The sequence below is a fragment of the Pipistrellus kuhlii genome, unplaced genomic scaffold (genome assembly GCF_014108245.1).
Source record: "Pipistrellus kuhlii isolate mPipKuh1 unplaced genomic scaffold, mPipKuh1.p scaffold_m20_p_13, whole genome shotgun sequence".
Classification (NCBI taxonomy): Eukaryota; Metazoa; Chordata; class Mammalia; order Chiroptera; family Vespertilionidae; genus Pipistrellus; species Pipistrellus kuhlii.
In genome coordinates this window covers 21,607,934-21,624,216 of record NW_023425438.1, presented here as the reverse complement: position 1 = coordinate 21,624,216, position 16,283 = coordinate 21,607,934, and the positions used below count along the sequence as shown (strand labels likewise).

Here is a 16,283-nt window from a genome sequence, read left to right as displayed (position 1 = left end):
GGCTATCGGCAGACAGGGGACTGGGGCCCACAGTGGGAGGGAACAGGTGGGCACACGAACGATGGGTCAAGATTTGCCCCTATGCCCACTGCAGCCTCACAGCCCACAGTTCCTTTCAAGGTGCATAAATTTGTGCACTGGGCTTCTAGTGTCATAATAAACAAGAAAAAAAATCCTGTTGTAAATAAACAGGGGTTACTGAAATTTGCATTTCAACAGCACCTGGGTTATAGATACCCATAGGGCTCCTAAAGGGAGCTGTTAGCACTTTATGATGTGAGGACAGCTAAAGGTGCCACTGTTCTTTTTTAAAAGGACACCCCAGTTGTTGGGCCACATGAAACAGCTGCCTATGATGCAGACAGTCATTTATTTCATGTTTCTTCTTTTTTTTCCTCTCTCCCTAGTGAAATTTCTCAGAGTGATTCCCTGGAAAAGATAGAAGCTAAGGCCTTTGACAACCTCCTCAATTTGTCTGAAATGTAAGCATCAGCTAACAGATCATTTATTGCTGTACACTATTACTCTCACTGGCTGGAGCCCACTCAGTTTTTGTATTCAAACATCCACTGCTAGAAAGCCAAGAGGAAAAGACTACAGCAATTACTAGGTCTGGGCAGGCACTAATTTCGCTCACTGCAGTGTCCTGTAGGTTGCCATGGTGACAACTGCTTCTCCCTGAGAGCTGCATAAACTCTGAAACATCACAACACAAAGTTAGAAATTAAAATTGTCATTGCAGAGTCCTTCCAAGTAGCACTTACCTTATGGAAGGGAGGGTATGGAGTAGTTGGGGTGGTGGGAAAATTTGGAAAGGAGCTTAGAGCTCATGAATTAGTTCATAGGGAGCTATTTGGGCATATTCACTCCTTCAGTAAATGGTTCTTGAATACCTATCATGTACACATGTGTGTGTTGGGTTTGTTGTTATTGTGATGTCTTAAAATTGATTCTTCAAAATTATTCTTTCCAAATTATTTTTCTCTAATTAATGAAAAGAGTGGGAGAAGACTGGCTTAATTCAGTTTTCAGCTCATGAACTTTGTGTCCCAAAGCTTAACTGACTTGCCTGATGTCACACAGCAAGTTAACTAAAACTATAAATCAGGTCATGTGACTCTGAAACTGGGTCCCTTATTGCTGTCTTGTTTGGCCCAAACCTGAACATTATAAACTTCACCTGCATAGGAGTTTCTAAAGTTAAGGAAAGGGGAAATATGTTGGCAACAGTTTTTAAGTACTTATGCTTGGCACTTATTTCTTCTAGGTTGTGTCATTTAATCCCCACAACTATCTGTAAAATGGAGTAACTACCCCTTGTGTTCAGGGAAAGGAATGGAGCCTCAGGGAGGTCAGTGACTTGACCGAAGTAGTGCCTCAGACTATGGCAGGTTTGGGATTCAACCCCAGCCTGTCTCTTCAAAGCTTGTCATGTGTCAGTAAACCAGAAGACCTCCCTGTGAATGGTCCAATTAGCAATTATCTAAACAGAATAATTAATTAATAAGTATGATAAGTACCTGCCTCATGTCTAACCAAGGGCCAAATGCTGCTGGAGTACAGAGGAGGTAAAAAGAAAACAAATCTCCCCCAGGAGATGAGTGGCCAGGGGAGTGAGAATAACAATTAGGGGAAATTTGATTTCCCAAACAATTATGGGAAATCCAGAAATGAGTTTTTAAGTACTAAAGGTATATCTGGATTTGTCTGTGAGGTATAATTTCTTGGGGGGCTCATTAAAATTATAGATGACAGTCTATAGACCTAGAAATCCGCAGTTCTAACAGACTTCCCGAGGGATGCTGATTCAGCACAGTTTACATCAGAGCCACAAGAGCAGCTTCAGGTAAATAAAGCTTCTTGTGATGCAAAGCAACATTTACCAACAGAAAGAAAAATGAAATGCTCTGAAGAAAAGTTTATGGACTTTTCTCAAGGAAGGTCCTGAGATTAGGATGCTAGCTCTGCATCCCCAGAACCTAAACAATACCTGGCGCATGTAGGAGCCCAATGTTTGATGGATGGATGGAGGAAGATGGATAGATGGGTGGATGGTTTAAGGTCAAACCACAAAACATCCTTAAGAGCTAAAACTGCCTTCCATCTCACCCACATAATGCTTTGTATGGCCCATGTTTGTTTGATTCAGCTGTAAAAAGCAATTACAGCAAAATGTCACTCACCTTTAAGTAATCAAAAGGACATCAAAAATGGAAATAGGCAGCAATGGTGGGTAAATAAAATAAGGTGGAGTGAGCACTTGATCTGGAGTTAGAAAAAACTGGGTTCATCTCCAAGTTCTACTACTTCTCAGACAAATCATTCAATTTCCTGATTTCATCAACTATGGTAATACTTGTTAACATTGGTTGAAGCCTTACTATGAACCAAACTTACACATTTATTTCTTTAAACTGCCCTATGAAGAGACAGAACTGTAAGTGATATATCCAAGTCATACAATTAGTATAGCCAAGATGTAAAACCAAGCTGACCCCAGAGTCTGCCCACCTAACTAGTGCTCTGTATTTTCTTTATACAAGAGCAATTATTCTTTCATTGAGTGGTTGTTGAATGAGTTAAGAGAGCCAAATGCATTTACTGGCCTTTTACTGGGACCTGGCAGCTAAGTCTTCTTCTCAAAGAGTCCAATTCACTGGTGGGACTAGGGAGAAGGACGATTCCACCACTATGATGTATGGCTGGCTGTACTTCTACACTTTGCAAAGCCCTATCTTGACATTGTTTCTGCATATTCTATTACTACCTCTCAACCTGTGAAGTAGGAAGACTGTGTGTTATTATTTCAATATTACAGAAGGGAACACTAGCTCAGGGAAGTTAGGAGACTGGGCATCATCATGCAACAAATTATCTACAGAATAATCATAAAATCCCCAAAATCCAAGCCCCTGGACTCTGCCCTGCTATTCTATGGACTGGATGACCATCTGGATAATTGGTCAGTGCGCCTGCCAGCCCAGTATGAAGAGAACCAATCTACCTACAAGGGAGAGAAGCTAATTTGCTCCTGCCTCCTGGGAGCAGATTCTCCCATCTCCCCTTGTGTGCAGGCTACATGATAGGGCAGGAATTACTTGGCCAGGAGCCCTGGACATCAGTGCTGCCTGGGGAAAGGGGGTAGAAAGATATGGAACAGGGGTAGGGGGTAGAACAGATTCCCAGCTATGATGCACCTGCGTTGGCAGGATGTTGAGAGCAGAGCTTCCTGGAAATAGCCCCTGGCTCTCACCATGCTGCTTTCATCCCAGGGGTCTCAGGAGTTGCTCTCAAGCACTTGATTCTGTTGATGCTGTTTTCAGCCAGCATCCTTTGGTGACCATGGTTTCATGCATTCCAAACAATGCACATCTAGTAAATGGCTGCCTGTTTCCCCTTCTCTCTTTACAGACTGATCCAGAACACCAAAAATCTGGTACACATCGAGCCTGGAGCATTTCTAAATCTCCCCCGGTTAAAATACCTGTGAGGAATTTTCCTTTTTAAGCAACTGGGGAGGGGAAGATGGGCATCTGGTAAAAAGCAAAACAATTCCAAGGTTAAGAAGAATTTTTTAACCATATTCTTCAGCCTTCTGACTTAATCAGCATTTCTTGTCAGCCACTATGCTGGCACTTTCAAATACCTATAAGTGGTTCTCAATACTATCTCTGTCCCAAACACCAGAGAAGACCATCACCTCTTTGCAGGGATTTTCTAAGCTGATGGTAGGAATGGGGGCGGGGGAGTCATGACACTTGAAAGGTCATAAATCAGAATCTCTAAGGGGAGGTGGTAATGTGGAGATAGGACAGGTGAATGTGGGAAAGGCAATTCTGACTTGACCTCTATCCCTGGTTGAGATTCACTGATCTCCTTTATCTCATTTGTTCCTTCATTAATTACATGAAAATATTTTAAGTATTGCCTTCAGGTGGGCACTGTGTTATATAAACTAAATCATTATTTTGTATGTCTCATTAAGTTTGATTGGTCCACTGCGAGACTTATCAACTGAGGTCCTCGTAGCCCTACAGATTTCATTGCCTTGCCAGCAAACCCAAAATTCCTGAAATTTGATATAATCTATAAATGTATCACTGTGGATCTTCTTACATATCAATTACTTATTCACACAGAAAAAATTAAATCACTTAACACAGATGTCTTCTCTCTTTTCTTCCTGATAAATTAAATTTCAGAGGATGCAAAGTCTACAACGCCTACCACTTTTTAAAAAATGGAAGAGAGAGGAGGGCCATCCTCTCTCTGGTGTTCAATGTCATCTGGGCAGTCTTGCTCTGGGCCCCTGACAGGAGCTGCTACTGGGATAAGGGTAGCTCCTTTGGCAGCTCCAATTCTGGAGGACACCTAAAACTCAGGTGTTCTGCTTTTCCAAACCTTAAAGGACACATAAGCAACTCAGTATTAACCACTTTGGATGGGAAAACATAATAAGAATCCCAGAACCAAGTGTGATGACTGCAGCCCCTTGTCATCTAAGAATCACTGTCTTTATTAAATAGCATTTTCACCACCCCTTAAAGAAAGGGATATTCCCTCAACCCCCATACACATTGCAGTCTAAGCCCACACTGCTATCACCAGCCACAGACAGTGCAGAATTCAGTGTGATCTGAGGTAGCAGGTAAGGAAGAGAACCAGAGAGAGCCAAAACAAACCTTTTATTGTCACCAGGGTGCCAAGCAGTTCATGTCAGCTGTCCAGAGTCCACGACTGGGAACTTGAAATTCGGTTAAGGGAAATCCAGATGACTTAACTCCTCTAAAGGAATCCCTTTCTTATGTAATAAAATATCCTTCAGTTTAACCCACCACTGAAGACTCTCTGTTCTTTGAAGTTTAAGTATAAGGGAGAGGAGGAGCCTTTAATAGCTCAAATAACCAAGAGAATTTTGCGTGATTTCAGTGAGATATAAGGAAGACTTTCCTGAATCCCAGACAGCTAAATAAAAGAAAATTTGCAGTGATAAGAGATATGGATTGCTTACGGAGAGATTAATCTTTCTGAAGAGTTTAAATTAAAACCCATTCTATATACAATAGAGAACTGTGAAGAGTATGGTATAAACTAATTAGCAAGAGAAAACTGGAATGAAATGAAAAACAAACATAAATGAAAAAGTTTGGTCCCAGACCCTAGATCTCTAAATAGAAATCATTAAAGCAACCTCTCCCATAGGGTTAGGGGCTTTTAAATTCTCAGTCTTTGACTTCTGAAAGTGTGACTGGTAAAGCCAAACTCAATATTTTCAAATTTAAGGTGAAAATAGTATTTGCAAAATGCCTTTCTACTGTTTTTTATCTTTATGCCTTAATAACAGTCCCTTTTGCTCACTCTCTGCCCACATCCCCACCTTGTCCCAAATCACAGGAGCATCTGTAACACTGGCATTCAAAAGCTTCCAGATGTTACGAAGATCTTCTCCTGTGAATTTAATTTCATTCTGTGAGTACCAGGCTGATTGCTATGCATAACAGTTTCCTATTTTGCAGCTAAAATTTGGAAAGTAAATATTTCTCATTTCATTCTTCAAGGGAAATTTGTGATAACTTACACATAACCACCATACCAGGAAATGCTTTTCAAGGGATGAATAATGAATCCATAACACTGTGAGTAACTCTCAGGTTCATGTTCTTCCATACAGCCTCCTGTTGTTCTCATCTTTAGCTTAAGGTAATCTCTTTCTTGTCTTATGCCTTGCCCTCACTTGCTGGTGACATTCTTTTGGATCTAAGATGCCACACAACTTCTCTCTGTTACATGAGAGGAGTTGTGTGGCATCAAATCTGGGCCATATGTTCACATCACAACCAACCAACCCCTTCAGTTTAAAATTAATCAAATAGACCCTGAGAATTTACAGTGAACAAATCTCCAACTGATTAAAGTAGTATTCATTCATCAGTGGAATGCTTTGCAGCTGCAAGGAGATGGCCTAGAGGGGTTAAAAGAGAGCACAGAAATTTCGAGTTTCATCTGAGAAGAGTTTGGAAGGATACTCTCTGAGTAGGCAGAGTATCTTTTCTCTTCTCTCTTCAGAACTGGGGCAGATATACAACCAAACAGTCTGTCTCAGAGTCACGGGCTTCATCATTATGTTGTACCACACACTGAGAATAGGGGAGCAAGGAATCCAAGTGAGGGGCAGCATGAGCAAATCCATGACTGAGGGAGGAGTAAAATAGGATGAGGGATACTCATTGGGAGTACACATCCTGCTTAAGGGATGGGAAATAGGTTTAGATCAACATGTTTACATAAAAAGGAATGAAGGGACTTTGGATTGCAGAGGGTCTTGAATGCTGAGATAAGGGGTGCAGGCGTCTTCAAACTACGGCCCGCGGGCCACATGCGGCCCGCAGAGGAGTCTGATCCGGCCTGCCAGGTTTTTTGGGCAGTGAGCGCAGCCGAGGTGTTACAGTAGGAATTAGTAGTTCAAATAGTCCGGCCCTCCAGCTCTCTGAGGGACCGTGATCTGGCCCCCACTTTAAAAAGTTTGAGGACCCCTGGGTTAGAGGCTTAGAAGTAACTAAATAAAAGCAGTAAGAAGAAACCACTCAAGTAAATATCCTTTATTCAAAGATCATGAATACCCAAGACGCCCTTTGATTTTGTCCTAAATCTAAAAATAACCAGAAACCAACAGATACTCCTCTCAGGTAAATGTACACTGATGGGAATGGAGCAGAATAGGAATGAAAGAGCAGAAGAAACTAATAATCTATGGGATACTACAAGCTCACAAGACCAGACCTCCTTACCAAAGTCACAAACAAATCAAGGATTCCTTCTCACACATATTTCAGCATGTGTACACTACAGCTACATGGTATTTTTATTTGCGACTATTAATTTATGTTAGTAATGATTTTAAGATGAATAGTGCCTACCAGCAGGGCATATCTGCCCCACTTCTGAAGTTAATGAGGATTGTGGATCCATCTCTCCCAGAGAGTCTGTGGGGGCATTGTGCTTTCCCCCCCTCCTCACTCTCAACCCTGTGTCTGTGAGGGGAAAGTTAGTCATTTGTTTGGCACTTGTCCTCAGCTGAATGGGCCCCCTGGAAGTGGAGGATCCTGTGGAGCACCCCCTTGGAAAAGGGTATTGCTTAAAAAGAAAAGCCTGATTTTCTCAGCTATAGAGTTCAGCTCCCTAATTAGAAAATAAAGAAAATAAGCCCTCTCTCTTCATGAGTAGTTTTTGTGAATTTGCTTTTCATGGAAACCTTCCTGCCTCCCTCACCTAAATCTGTACCAACTGTGAGCTCATTTAATAAAAACAAAGCATTTCACTTGATGCTGGAGAAGCTCAGTGGGGCTAATGCTCAAGCCATGCATTATACTCTTATGTTCCTTTATGGCCCTTTGGCTTTTCATTAAATCTCCTCCAGACGCCACTTTGAAGTGCCCCCGCTAGGTAAGCAGGATTTGGCTTCACCATCTCTAAAATATTCTAGATCACTGATCATGCAAGTCTCAAAAATGTGACAACCTTAATTCATATCGGAACTCCACAAAGAGAAGGAAAGGTCACAGCAACTAATTCTCTAAGACTAATTCAGATAAAAGATGCCTGGCAAAGAATGACAACATTTCAGATTGTACCTGTGATACAGTGTGATAAGCCACAGTAGAGAGACTGCTTGGCACTGAAATTGAAAGCCTGGGTCTAGTCCTGGCTCTCTATGTAACCAGCCTTAGTCAAGTCACACCACCTCGATGTAACTCTGTCTCTGTCTTTCCAGTGGGATTATTAATACCTCCTTGTATAAGTCAGTCACACTGTATAGTCTGCACTGCACTGTCACAAATAAAAGCTAACATTCAGCAAGCCAATTGTTTAGACCACCCTTAAAACACTATCACATCATCTCATTTTAAATATTTTTATTTTGAAATTTTAAACTGGTAATTGAAGTCACTTTCTCTGTCTCCCCACTGATAAATGGAAACTCCCTATATATGAACTCCCTATATATGAACTCCCTATATACCTTACCTAGATTCATTTACTATTTCCAGCTCACCATGCCTACTTCATTTCTATATATGTAACTATATATTGATACAATACATTTCCCTTTGGCCAAACCATCCAAATATAGACATCATGACACCCATATCTAAATACTTCAGCATATATATCCCCAAAATAGAGAAATTCCACATAACTACAAGAAAATCAACATGAATTTAATGGCATTATCCAACCTATAATCCAATTCAAATGAAAATATGTTTATAGATTTTTTTTAACTTGGAATCTAATAAAAGTTTATGCATTGAGTTTTTGCTATTATGTCCCTAGTCCTCCCAACATCACCCTCCACCCCATTCTGCAAAAAACTGCCCCTCTGCCTTCCTCTGTTCTAGATTATACTATCTGGATTCATTTGTCTATACTGTCATAATTAGATTCAGGTCAATGTTTCTGCAAAAACACAATAAAGGAGATATTATCTCTCTCCCACTGCATCAAACCAGGAGGAACAGCATGTCCCAATGTCCCACTCCTTGGCCATTCAGTTAAGGTAGTGACTGACCTCTCCATTGTAAGGGTGCATATTTTCCCTTTGTCATTAATAACTAAATCATGGTGAGATAATTTGAGTTTATGTGACTATCCTGTAGCCAACAACCTTTTGTCCAATGGTTTCAGCATCTGTTGATTATTCAGTTAATACATAGGAAAGTCTATCATTCTTCTGCATTTGTTATTCTTCTGTTTAAAAAAGTTTTTTTTTTTCCTTTCCATTCTCTCTTTCTCTCTCTCTCTCTCTCTCTCTCTCTCTCTCTCTCTCTCTCTCTCTCTCTCTCTCTCTCTCTCCCTCTCCCTGTGGAGTGTAGATTTTTAAAACATTTTATTCATTATATTATAATCCATTGTTGTTTATCATTGTTTGAATGCCTGTCACCTTTTTTATTACATATGATAAAATCATATAAGTTGACATGAACTTGGTGAGATGGGAGGAAACATAATAACTCTAGTAGTTAAGTGATGGTGTGTACACCCATGAACTGGTCATGGTTTGATTCCCAGACAGGTACATATTCAGGTTGTGGGCTCAATCCCCAGTAGGGGGCATGCAGGAGGCAGCCAATCAATGATTTTCTCTCATCATTGATGTTTCTATTCCTCTTTCCTTCTCCCTTCTCTCTGAAATCAATAAAAACATATTTACATATTATTAAAAAAAAAAAAAGAACTCCAGGTCTGCTGAAAGGCAGGAGGCATGAGCAAATCAGAGAGAGGAATCCCATACCATAGAGGCTGTGAGCCCCACAGGAATGGGGGGTTTCTGATGAACTTTCAAAACTATGGTCCTGGCAGCAGATAGTAGAGACAACGATAATTATCCTTACAACCACTACCCAGGGGATCCAGCAGACAAGTGTCTTAATGTGTGAGGAATTATTCCAATATAAAAGGACTTCAGCAAAGTAGCACATGGAGAAGGCAGTAGCAAACTTAGGATCCATCTTCTTTGAGATGGTGTTTGTACAATTGTTTGTTAAAAATTTGTTTACAGGTATACCATCACAGGATATATATTTTAAAATAGTATGTTTTGCCCTTCAGCAATTAGGTCTTTTGAGTCCCTTAAGGTCTGTAAACATAAGCTTTTTTTCTTTTCTTTTGAAACCATCCAAAACTAGGTGAGTACATGATCCAAGAGGGAACTGTAGTAGAACATTAATATAACCTAAGAAATGCTTTTGTAGACCAAGGAATATCTGGAGTTTGCTATAAGGCAGCATTCAGAATTAAAGTGTCATCTGTGGTTAAGTTCTAAAGCCTGAGTCTTATTTTGAATAAAAAGATACTATTCTCTCTGCTTGATCACAAGTACTGACATTTGAATAGAGGACCTAGACAATGCTTTAAAGTAAGGTACAACTATCATAATAGAGGAGAGGAGGAAGAAAATTCACTTCCAAGCCTGTGACAGCATCCTCAAGGCAAAGGAAGCCCTTCTCATTTAATTCTGACACCATGATGTTTTGGAAAAAAGGCTATCTGAAGTGACTCTCCAGATGTTTGCCTGGGCACAAAGCATTGTGCAGGCCTGACAACATGAGGTCTCCCTCTCGCATTTGTAATTTCTCCAGAGGAAGGAAGACAGTCCTTTAATCAAAACAATGCAGTGCATTCTATTGTGTGAGTCTGGTAACAACAGAGACAAAGAACAGCATTTGAAAAGGAAACAATGAACCTTGTTCTTTGCAATATTGGCACAAGCAGGACCCAGACTATTCAAAAAAAGATATGAAAATGTCCAATCGCAAAAATGTCAATGATGCCAACACAGATGAAAGGTGGTTGAGGGCTTTCAGAGAGTGAGGACATTTAGGGCAGCCCAGGCCACTGAACTGACCTGCTCTACCCAGGAACAGAAAGGCCTCTACCCCAGTAGAGTTCGTTTAAACAGGCGGCTGCATGTCATGAAAATTCTATCCAGCACATGGAAAGGAAGACCATTCCCTTCAGTTCTGGTAAGAGAGCTGGAGGCCACTGTTGAATATATGAATGATAGGAGCAACATATTAAGTATTTACGGTATCCAATAAACACTCATTTCTAAGAATTTAGCATGTTTACTCTTTTCATCTTCACAATAGCCTTTGAGATCATTCTATCATTATCACCTCTATTTTCAGATTAGGAAATTAAGACACAGAGAGGTTAAGTAACTTGCCCAAAGTAATTCAGCTCCTAAGTAGTAGACTTGTACTCAAACCCAGGCAGTTGGGCTCAGGGCTTACAGATTTAACTTTCAGGTGGCACTTAGAGCATTATAAACCCCACCAAAAAAAAAAAAAAAAAAAAGGAAGTACAAAATCCCAATATGTATCAAAACTAGGATCATCGGCCAGCACCTAGAAGTGATGGGGAATGGCATCCAGACAGTTTTGCTTTGCCAAATTCAAAGTAGGGACTATTTCTTTGTTATCCACTACACATGTAGCTTCATCACTTATAAGGCAGAGAAAGCAATAAGGGGACTAGACTCTGGACTCAGTTCCGACCAACAGACCATCTGGTGTGCACTATGGAAATGATGAGAACTGCATGATCCTATGACATCCCCTAGGCAAGGGGTTCTACAGTGGCATGCCCGGGCTCACTGGGAGAGCTTTCTATAAAAGCACATGCTCCTGGGTGCCACTACCAGAGTCTGATCTATAGATGATTCTGATTCAGTGGATGGAGGAGAGGGCTTTGATAAACACTGACCTAGCCTCTAAGAAATTAAATTTCAAAGAAGTTCAGAAAAGAGACACGTAGGATTTATTCTTCTAATAGAAATTGCTATAAATATCAATAACAAGATACTGCCAAATGACAAGATACTGCTAGAAAATAATATTCTTAGTGTAAAACTTAAAATAAATCCAGTGGGACTAAATGCTAAGGAGGCATGAAGGTTGTTTTTGATTTTACAACAGATATACACCAAGTTCCTATCCCCTCAGATTCTACAATTCAAATGGAGAAGGAAAATTACTGCAAAATTGGCATCCAATAATTGGTTACAGAATATGGTTAAAAGCTAGCACAGGCAGCTTTAAACTCAGAAGACTCCCAGACAGAAGCACAGGAGATCGGGGGAAGCCAGGAAGGCTGTGGTAGGACAGGGCCTCTGCTCTAACCAGCCTGATGATCAAGCCCCTGCTAGGTAACAGGCAGCATGAGAGGCCTGAGGGTTTTGTGGAAGGAATTAATATCCTCCCCTGTTCTCTTTGAACTTAATCTAATAAGACTTTATGATTATTTCATAACCACTGTATTTTCTGAATTTCAATGTTCAAATAACATGCTTCAACATGAGTCCCACTTCTATATGTTTATATTCTGATTTGTTCCAGGTGTATTGGGGACTGATGGAAACCACACACAAAAAAATACACACATATTACACACATAAACACTACATACATACTGATGAGCTTAAGTAGAAATACATAAACACTACATACAGATACCAAGTGCTTTCAGGTGACAGCTACGTGGAGAGAGAGCAGGTGGAGAATATATCTAAACCCTTTCTCACATCACATCCGGCAGCCTGTTCCTGACATGGCTGTGCAGCTGCAGCAGCCCCATAGAGGGAAGAGAGGACCCTGCCAGACACAGGAGTTTAATGTTATGTTTTACCACAGCCCTTTCTCACCTGAGTCTTCCATCATTGCTCATGAAGACCTTATACCAATATTTCTACTTAAGCTCATCGGACTATGATTTATAGTAAGAAATTAATCTTCCATAAACTTGTTCATCCATTTCACTTAACATATACTTACTATACTCATCCCAGGTGCCAGCCACTGTTCTAGATGCAGAGGATTCTGCAGAGAGCAGAAGAGTTTATATTCTGCTGGGGGCGGGGGTAGACAATGAACAAGTATAACATATTTGTGGGTCAGACAGTGGCAAAGCAAAAGAGGAAAAACAAATCAGAGAAGGGGGATGGGGAATGTTGAGATGCTAGGGAAGGGGAAGATGGTAGTTTAAATAGGGCAGCCAGGGAAGGTGAGCCTCCAAATCAAACCCAGCCTGCAGGAAGAAGGAGAAGGGATAAATCATCTCAGGGAAGAAAAATAAAACCAGCAAAACGGATGTGCTAGGAGCCACGAAGTGTTTTCTGGTCCCATTTTTGCCTCCTGTGGGCTTTAGACAAGTCACTTTCCTCTCTGATCCTATTTCCTTCTAGCTAAATTAAGGGGTGTCACTTGATTCTTTTCAAGTTACCTTCTGACTCCAGCATTCCCCGGCACTGATCTGTGTTCTAAAAAGCCTCCCTTATTCTGGACAGACATGTGTGTGTGTGTATTTATCTGTGTATATAACATACAAAAATTATGGAACAAAATTTCATAAACAACACTACCCTAATTGCATCCAAAATACACTAATATTTTCCATTCTGTCCTAATCACCTCTATATTCTTCTTTAAGCGCTGATTGCACCCAACTATATTGATTTCATTATCCACTAATAGTTCTTCAAGAACTGTTTACAGACATTGAAATCTTCTTGGTTGTGGAGCCAGATGTGATATCAAAACCTACCCTCATCCCAGAAAAAGGACAGCTCGCCCAGCACAGGAGGCTTCCTCTGCCCTGAGCTTTCAGCAGCCCAGAAAGCCCCAGTGCACACGCAGGCCTGCACAACCGCAGGCAAGATCTGAGTGTTAGTCAGACAGGTTTGGCCTCAAATCCCAGTTCTGCCACTGCTTTCTTTGATCTTCTGCAAGCTGCACAACACTGAGGCTTAGGTTTCCTATCAGGATAATGAAAATGACAATGAAGATTAAATCATATAATATACATACAATGGCTGGCTAAGTATCTGATACTTAATAAACATTTAAACCTGGTGGTGGTGAAGATTGTAATGGTGGAGGTAGAGGCAAACTGGAGCAAAAAATAAAACTTTGTTTTACCAGGCGCTTAGAATCTAAAATGTTAGTGAAACACAGCTAGACATGTGAATGCCAATAACCATCTTAGCAATAAACATCACAGGAGGAAGGATGTGTGATTCCAAACCGCTTCTTTCGATCCTAAACCCTCTCTCTTCGCTCTTCAGCAAACTGTATGGAAATGGGTTTGAAGAAATACAAAGTCATGCATTCAATGGGACGACGCTGATTTCCCTGTAAGTACGCTCGTTTCCCCAGCTCATGAATAAAAATGATATATTACTCTGGCTACCAGACCACATTCAATCTTCAGCAACTAACTCAGGACAAAAATAAACTTTCAAGTGGCTAGTCCTCAGTGTTTCATGCATGTTACTAGGCAACTGGCTGGCTGGAAACCCCAGAGCACCCTGATTTCAAAGATAGATGCAGCCAGAATACATTGAAGTTGACAGCTTGCTGAAATATTCAACACCCTACTTTAGGTGCCGCCGTCTCTCAGCCTCCCTCTTAGCCCCCGTGCTCAGGTTGAGGGTGTGTTAGAGGCAGCATGATTTCAGCAAAGAAATTCTTCCCACTGGCCCCACTGCAGAGAAATCGGGTAACGCCATTTACCAGCTAATCAGCCATAGCAGACTCACTCAGCGTCCCATCTCCCTACTGCTGGGGGTGGGAGGTGGGCGAGGGGAGGGAATAGGCTGCTCATTTTCCACCAGGTGAGGGAGCCAATAACATTCACCACACCCTACTTGAGTCCCAAGTGTTAACAGCTTTTATTTTATTTTTAAAATTTTATTCATTTTTATTGATTTCATCGAGGAATGGAGAGGGAGAGACAGAGAGAGAAATACCAATGATGAGAGAGAATCACTGACTAGCTTCCTCCTGCTCCCAATAGGGATCAAGCCCACAACCCAGGCATATGCCCTGACCAGGAATCAAAATGGTAACCTCTTGGTTCCTATGTCGATGCTCAACCGCTGAGCCACACCAGGCCTGACCCCACTGTTAGCAGCTTTTAAATCAAGGGGAGCATCCCAAACAATTGGTTCCTTCATTGTTCTCAACCTCTTTCTTTGTAAGGCTCCTTTTCTATTAGAGTGGTTCATGCGCAAAGCTTGCCAGGCAAAAGCTGTTTGAACCCTAACGGTCAAGGTGACTGATGATCACACTACAGCTGTGTATAATAAAAACTAAGAACACATGAAAACCCCAACTATAGTCAAAATTAAGGAAAATAGATAAAAAATACTTTTTAAATAAGTAGATCATATAAAATATAGTCTACACCAGTGCTTCTCAAACTTTAACACACATAAGAATAATGTGAAACTTGTTAAAACACAGATTCCTGAGCCTGATTCTCAGAGACATTCATTCAATGGGTCTAGGACAGAGATTATGAATTTGCAATTTTAACAAACTCTCAGTAGATGCTGATGCTGCTGGTCTGAAGTTGAGGAGCATAAGTCTACATAATATATTTACTTTAATAATAGATATTAATCAAAGACCCTCTTATATAGATACCATGCTACATAACTTGGTGGCTAAGAGAACAGACCTAAGTGTCACTGACTGGACTCTCTATTCAATCCCACTATTTATCAGCTACCTTGGAGAAGTTACTCAACCTATTTAAGATACAGTGTTCTCATCCATAAAATGGAGCCACTAATAGGCTTGTTTTGAGGATACCCACCCCTGAAAATGAAAAGGTCTGTTTTGTATTCTCAGCACTTAAAACAGTGCCTAGCACAGAGTATGTGCTCAATTATTAATTATTTATTACATCACATAATTATCAGTGAGTAAATAATAATTAAAATTAAATTTTTATGCTTTTAGGATAGGTCTGGCACATACTAAGTATTCAAGAAACTGCAGCTTTTTAAAAGTTATCTTTCCTATCATGGAGTAAATTTCCCATCATTTTCTTCTTGACTTGAATTTAATGAAGGGTCCACTCTGGCCAATAGAATCTGTTTCTGCCAAATCTAAATTAGAGGCCTATCCTCTCTTGGCACAGTGCTCTTAGATGCCTCATTCAATTATTCACTCAACAAGTGTGTGCCACGTATCAGCTATGTTGAAGGGAACATGTTATATTTTCAGAGGAAATGAGCATGAATAAATCTGATGTTTGCCCCAAAGAAGCCTAAAGCCTAGGAAGAGGCATCTCCAAATGGTATGCAAACTGTACACTAAGTAGTAACTGAAACAGAAGACATGGAGAAGGAAACCAGAGAAAGCCTTGTGAGGTAGACTTTGAGCTGGGCCCAAGAGAGGCAAAGACAGAAGGAAAATGCATTTTAGGCCAAGGACAACAAAAAGAATGGCCCAGGAGAGGAAGTAAGAGATGTGTTCATAGACCAGCAAATAGAAGCTTTTAGAAAGCTCTGATTGTGAGTGGACACAGTAGGAAGTGCCTTAGATTCCAGAGAAAAGAATTTGGACTCTGTTCTGTAGGAAATGAGAACCTGTTGAAAGTTCTGGGATGGGAGTGTGAGAGTGGAGCTCTGAGAGGGTCATCTGTTAGCAGGAAGGACACAGGGTGGAAAGGGTAAGCTCAGAACTAGAGACACAGACATCACGGTTATCCGAAGAGAGGGGGCTTGTGGCTGAGGTCACCTGCCCAAGGGGGGAAATAAGAGGACTGAATATAAAACTGGAGGAACAAGACATAAGAAAGAGAAGCCAAACCAAAACAACCAGGTGGGAGGAAACCAGTGGAGTATACCTTGGGAGGTCAGATAGGACTTCAGGAGGGAGGGCTCGGTCAGCAGTCTCCGCTGCTTCAGAGATGCCAGAATGGGTGTGGACCTCGAA

At 40.9% G+C, this 16,283-nt stretch overlaps 1 protein-coding gene across 1 annotated transcript in view; it reads left to right on the top strand.

Moving 5' to 3' along the window:
• LHCGR (luteinizing hormone/choriogonadotropin receptor) overlaps positions 1-16,283 on the top strand; it is a 52,307-nt gene that overhangs the window by 22,504 nt on the left and 13,520 nt on the right. Inside the window, exons 3-7 of the mRNA XM_036435265.2 lie at positions 408-482; positions 3,412-3,486; positions 5,395-5,469; positions 5,559-5,636; positions 13,622-13,690. Coding sequence (XP_036291158.1) covers positions 408-482; positions 3,412-3,486; positions 5,395-5,469; positions 5,559-5,636; positions 13,622-13,690 — 372 coding nt within the window. The remainder of the gene's footprint in view (positions 1-407; positions 483-3,411; positions 3,487-5,394; positions 5,470-5,558; positions 5,637-13,621; positions 13,691-16,283) is intronic.